The sequence below is a fragment of the Pundamilia nyererei genome, unplaced genomic scaffold (assembly GCF_000239375.1).
Source record: "Pundamilia nyererei isolate P.nyererei 1_Seehausen unplaced genomic scaffold, PunNye1.0 scaffold00240, whole genome shotgun sequence".
Taxonomy (NCBI): domain Eukaryota; kingdom Metazoa; phylum Chordata; class Actinopteri; order Cichliformes; family Cichlidae; genus Pundamilia; species Pundamilia nyererei.
Window position 1 is genome coordinate 795,345 of NW_005187641.1, and position 6,377 is coordinate 801,721.

Sequence of the window (6,377 nt, forward strand, 5' to 3'; positions counted from 1 at the left end):
CATGCAGTTTATGAAAACACTTGTTAGTTTGATTATCAGCATTGAGCTTGCTGGATTTTTGAGATGTCTGAAGCAAATGACTTTTTGAATGCCTGTGTGCTCTCAAAAAGTAAGAAAGTTTCAGTTTTCTTTGTTGCTTTTTTGTTGTTGTATTTTTAATGGTAACAATTTAAAAAAAATGTACATTTAGCCTGATGTTTTTGGAAAATATGGAAATAAAAGAAGCTGAAGGGAACTCTTTAAAAAAAAAAAAACGTCCTGGTGTTTGGCTCTTAGGAGTAGTGCAATAAAATTGTGTTCACTTGTTTATGTGCTCAGACTCAGCCTATTCCCATCCCCCCTGCTCCCCTGTCTACACTGGTCCCTCCCCTGCGCTGCAGCGTGGAGGGCCTCAACCAGGAGCTGGAAGGCATGTTCATCAGCCAGTCACTACATCCATTACAGAGGGTAATTATCACCTACAGAGCCCACACATGCTTGTTTACACAACATGGACATGTGAAGATGTTTAGGCATTGTTTTATTTGCAAAGAAAGGCGGGTTTCAGAGGTGGCACATGTAGTTTTCTGCTGAAGTAAAACTTCTGCGTTGGCTGATTTTCGTTTAATTAAACGTTCTAAAACGTGCAGTTTCCTGTCTCGACAGCTGCTCGAGGTTCCAGATGGTCATCGAGCTCCGGTGCCTCTGCAGAGCTGCAGCAGTGGATCTCAGAGCGACCCCCCCACCACGCCCCCGCCATCGACATCCTCCACCTCCTCCTCACCCTGCTCCTCTCCCAACTACATCTGCACCTCTCAGCCCAACTCAGATGCTCCTCCAGACCTGCACCAAGGTTAGTTTGTCAGACATTTTAGATAAGAATTTAGACTTTTATAATGGTGAGAACAAACGTGAAAGTATTGATTTGCGGACCACTTTATTAGGTATTAGGTAGGTATTAGGTATTAATTACCTTAATTGTTCATGGCATAAATTCAGTGAGGTGCTGGAAACATTCCTCACACTGGTATTTAAGAGCTGAAAATGGTCATGAGCAGTAGTTGGGTAGTCTGTGGTATTTAAACAATGCTCAGTTGATACCAAGCGATCCAAAGTGTGCCACAGAAATATTCCCCCTACACCAACCGGCATGTTGTTACATCATACATGCAATGGATACACACCCTGCCATCTGAATTGAGACTCTTCAAACCTGGCAAGGTTTTGTTGGGTTTAAAAAAAATAATAATAATAAAAAAAAAAAAATCATTTATTGTCCATTTCTGGTGAGGCTGTGTGAGGTGTAGCCTCAGTTTTACTGTTCTTAGCTGCCAGGAGTGGCACCCGGTGTGGCCTTCTGCTGTTGTAGCTCCACTCTAACATGTTGTGCATTCAGAAATGTTCTTCTGCATACTTTGGTTGCTTGAGTTACTTTTGCCTTGCTATGTTCTCAAACCAGTCTTGACCGTTCTCCTGATATTGAGGTGTTTTACCCCAAAGAACCTCTAATCACTGGTTGTTTTCTCATTTTCAGACCATTCTTTGTAAACTCTACAGATGGTTCTGTAGGAAATTTCAATAAATCAACAGTTTTCAAATTACTCAGACCAACCCGTCCAGCTAGAACAACCCTGCCACATTAAAGTCACTTAAACTCAACTTTGTTTCTCATTCTGCTGTTTGAACGTCAGCAGGTCATCTTGCCTAAATGCACTGAGCTGCTGCCTTGAGATTTGCTGATTAGATAACTGCATTGATGAGCAGTTAAACTGTGTGTTTTTAAAAAGTGTCTGGTAAGTGTATTTCTAGCAGACGCATGTAGACATAAAATTGCAGCACTGATGTATAACTTTGTGGTGGTTTCAGTAACGCAATTCAGCTCTGCCAAAAATATGTCTGCAAAATGCAAATATGGCATGACATGTGTTCTTTATATTCACCATGGAAGTTGGTTTTTTTGGTGTTGGCTTGATGGACTAAAGAGTTGTAGTTGTCTTAGTTTATAGTAACAGTTTCCCTCTCACTTATAATTTCTTTATAGGTTCTTTCTGACATTGATCATGGACTTGGCAAGGAACATATGAATTAGGTGGCATCTCTAGCTGAGACCTTGAAATTTGACTTCCTTTAGTTGTGCATCAGGAAATTTATAAATTGATTTCTAAATGTCAAAAGAATGCAAACTGCTATTAAGGTTTTAATTTCTTTTCAGTCCTTTTGTTTATTCTTCAAATTGAATCTCAATTTGGGGAACATGGGTGAAGTGAAACCCTATCAATAAATGCCTAAGTGATTGTTAGGGAGTCTGTCCCATCCCCCCCAAAATCCTGTGTTTGTAATGTACTGCGTGCCAGCAAATTATTACTTGATGATCATCACCACATTGTCTGCACGAGCCTTTGAGTCCAGAAAGGACTTCAGACATAACACAGTGTATCTAGGCTTGGAAAGGATGGGCTCTAGCTGAAAACTTCATAATGTCGATCAGTCATAGCCAGAAACCAAGCTGAAGACAGTTTGAGAGAAAATGACAAGACAATGTTAAGGGGGTGAGGTTGATAAGAAGTGAGTAAACTGTTTCTGCCCCTCAGAACATTCAAATCGTGTGTGTGTGTGTACGTGTACGTATATGTGCGTGTGTGTGTGTGTATATGTATATCATTCTCACAAATATGTTTTCTCTCCTATTTTCAGGCTCAACAGACAGTGGGCTTCTGTCTCCGTTCCCCTCCCAGAATGAGGCTGACCTTTCTCCTCTCCTGAACGCCTCATCTCCCGGGCCCAACAAAAGCTGCTGCTTCCAGAGAAAACCTCCAGAGGGCTGTGAAAGGGTGAGAGTGTGGGAGGAGATCAGGTAGGTTTTTATTCATTTTGCTTTGTTTGCATGCTAGAGGGAGACAGATGAATCACCTCTGGATAATGAAATATAATTAGACAAATACTGTATACTCCCTGTCATTTAACACGGTCAGCATGTAGATGCCCTCTGGTGGTCACATTTAAAAAAAATAAACACTAGAAAAACAAACTAATTCAGTGTCTTTACCCAAAGTTGAATGTGATTTCCTGCATGACGTCATAGTTTTTAGTTGAGTCAGTTTACCTTGTACTCTGTTAGAGTGAGTTAGTGGCATTAACTGTAGATGTACGAACAGTCCCCCCTCAAAGCAGTTTGTTTGTTCAGCTTGGGAGTTTTGTTCTGCCAAACCGACAAGTTGATGATGTTGCAACACTTCATGTTGTCAGCACTAAAGCATTCGAAGTCCTCCTTGTTTTTAACTTGGTCTGAATCTTACTGTGTGAAATTACTAGTCGTTACTCATTAAAAGGAATCAACAATTACAAAACTCTGTTGCCTGGTATTTTAGTTTTTCTTTTCTGGTGGGTCCGTGACTTCTAGGGGAAAATTTTGGCTTGAGTAAAGCCTCGTGCATGTTGACATGTAAGCACAAGCAGCGACTACAAAGATCAGGGATGTCAAACTCATTTTACATTGTGAGCTGCATACAAGTCACTCTGATCTTAAGTTTGCTGGACCAGTGAAACTTCCCTTTCTGTCAGTGAAAAGAAGTTTAACCACATTTAATCCCAGAGATATCTTAACATTTAAAAAAAGAAGTGCAGAGTCAACATTATGTCTCAATTTTTCCACACGATAAAGAAATGCTGCTGAACTAAATGTAAGAAATCTGACTGTGTGCACTGAATGTAACCAAACTTTTTGCATCACTTTTATGGACATAAGTTTTTCTTCTCCTTTTCTTCTTTAGCTCTCCACAGAAACCCACGATGGCCCTCATCTCCTCCTGCCCCGACCCCAACAAGGTAAACTTCACCCCCTATGGGGGTTCAGCCTTTTGCCCAGTCAGCCTCCCTAAGCCCCTGCTCCCCTCCATGGACATGTTTTTCAGAAGCTTTGGCTCTCCAGCAAGCAACTGCTTGAACCAGGGAACAAGCTCCTGTCAGATGGTCTCCTCTAACACCTGGGCTGTTCGTCCAGATCCTCCTGCAGCCACCACTGTGATGGGAGAAAGTTCTGGAGAGGGGCTAGCTTTATAAAAACGGCTCCAGGTCGTTTATTTGGAAATGAACAGAGTGGTCTGGGACAGATGTCTAGATTTCTTTTTTCTTTTTTAAATCTTAGCTCATTCTTTTGCCACACAGGTACAAACAAATAACATTGTTGCCCTTTTCAGCCATGCGATGGCATCACTAATGTTCATTAGAGCTTCATTGAGACTTGTGCACCCCTGCAAAAGACTTGAATTTATATTTCCAGCATCAACTCTAGTTGAGAGCAATCATAGTTTTAAAGGCTTAAATCTTGCACAACCACAAATGGGTCATCTGTTTGTGCTGCTGGAGCTTCCCCTACAACACAACACTGCTGCAGAGAGCTGCTTTTGAATTAGGCATAGCAAAAAATGCTTATGGGAGGAATAATTGAGTGTTTATACAAACTAGTAACGGATAAAGTGCTGTTTATGTGCTGCTTGTTGTTATCTAGGATGCTCTGTAGTGAGCTGATCAGCAAAAAAAAAATGCATGCGAGCCATTGTAATCAGGTATTCACTCGTCATGTTGAAAGTGATGGATAAATGTTAGCAAATCTGAGACTTTCAGATGCAGCGAGATTAAAGGAAACCACTGGATGTCTGAAAAGGGCTTGATGTTGAAGGTTATTGAGAAAATGAGTCAGAATGCCAAGGAGAGTGCTCTGAGTTTCCTTATTGCAACACTTCTAAACTAAACAAATTTAGTTCTGTTATTACCCAAAGATATTTACATTTGTCTTAGCCAAAAATAATTGAGACACTGTGCTGTCTTACAGCAGCACTGCTCACTTATTTTTCTGTAAACTTTCACTTGATTTGTTTGACTGACTGCTCACTTCCTGCACAGTTATTTCCTCAAAGACGCCACAACAGTAACTTTGTTGATACTGTTCCTTATTTTTAAACTGCATCTGTTTAATTATTTTTTTCATCTTATCAAAGATATTTATCTGCTGTTCACTTATTTCCTTGCACCAGTCACTAGTGTACGAAGCGTGACAAATCAGTGGGTACTTTGTTTTTACCTGATTTAAAGGACAACATGAAATGACATTTTGGTTGTTGTAAAGGGAATTTTGTAGATGTAGAAGTTCAGGTAGCGTCAGCACCTAATGGCTTCATCACATGCATTCTTGCTTTACGAGTAGTACTTTTTTTAAAATGTCTTGTTTACTTGCAAAAAAGGGTTGCATGTTGTTTATTGACGTTCTAGATCTGTGCCTGATGGTACGTTTTAGTTTTGAGGTTTCACTGCCTAGTTGACTACCTAACCAGTTTTAGTGGTTTAGACTTGTCGTCCTCAGTTTCCCTGATCATTTTGTTCTGCCAAGCTGACAAGTTAACGATCATATAGTTTTATTTTCTCGCAGACATGTTTGCACAAGTTGAACTACTACTTTTGAGTCGCAATTCTTATTTTTATACTCACTTTTGTACTTGGTTGTATATGTATGTGTAGTGATGTCTGTTTTTTACCCTTTTTCCCCAAATACCTGCTACATAAGCTAAAAAGGAAAAAAAAGACCCTTGTCATTTTTAGTTTTGTTCTGTCAGGCAAATGTCACATGTATCGGGTGGATTTTTATGCACTTCCGGCAGAGGGTGTTACAGAGGAGAGGTTTCCTCCATAATTTAGCCTCTGATAGTTCTGTTTGCATGTGAACTGAAAGTTGACTATTTTGATCTTTTGACTAACATCTCCTAGTTTTAGCATCTTGATGAAATGCTGATGGACTGAAATATTCTTATTCCAAATAATCAAAGATTTTTTTTTTTTCTTTCCCCGGTTGTGGATACTGGGAATGTTATCTCAGGTTCTGTGTTTTGTCTACATAAATACATGATGCTAGCATGTCTTCTGTGTTTATTACATTCATTTTAGCTCTTAGTGCTTTGCTTTGAATTCACCACACAATCTATGCAGCCATGGTGTTAAAGAGCAGACCTATTGGTGTGAAGTCCTGTGCGTATACTGCCAAGTTTTCATTTCTCCTACAATTAAGAAGCTACTTTCAAACCTTGTGCATTCATCTAGTCATACTGGAATATTTGTTTCTAAATTGGGTAAAAGAAAACACTAGAAAATCTTATAATGGTACCGTGTGTCATTATGTCACCATACACTGGAATCTTCACTATTTTCTGGGGCAGGGGAATTGAAAACTGCCTGACTAAGACGTGTAATTTCCTCTTGTCTTGAGTCACATTGATTTCTTCAGTCGTTACCTTTGACTCACCACAATGCTTCTCAGTTTTTTGTAGTTTTATTTTTTTCAGAAAGCTGATTATTGGTGGCACAAACATTAAAGTTTCAGCAGTTTGGTTCATTGTCTCAAGATACAG

The 6,377-nt window shown here is 39.8% G+C and overlaps 1 protein-coding gene across 1 annotated transcript; it reads left to right on the plus strand.

Moving 5' to 3' along the window:
* Positions 1-301: 301 nt before the first annotated feature.
* Positions 302-6,065, plus strand: LOC102200247 (protein FAM117A-like). The gene is made up of 4 exons (XM_013914958.1): positions 302-447; positions 646-832; positions 2,674-2,833; positions 3,750-6,065. Exons 1-4 carry the CDS (start codon positions 412-414, stop codon positions 4,036-4,038), a joined length of 672 nt encoding a protein of 223 aa, XP_013770412.1. The 5' UTR covers positions 302-411; the 3' UTR covers positions 4,039-6,065.
* Positions 6,066-6,377: the final 312 nt, after the last annotated feature.

Bases quoted from the DNA above. Each gene is read 5' to 3' on its own strand.
- LOC102200247 (XM_013914958.1), top strand. From the start codon at position 412: ATGTTCATCAGCCAGTCACTACATCCATTACAGAGG. The intron at 833-2,673 runs GTTAGTTTGTCA...TCCTATTTTCAG, and splicing joins TCCTCCAGACCTGCACCAAG to GCTCAACAGACAGTGGGCTT. The intron at 2,834-3,749 runs GTAGGTTTTTAT...TTTCTTCTTTAG, and splicing joins AGAGTGTGGGAGGAGATCAG to CTCTCCACAGAAACCCACGA.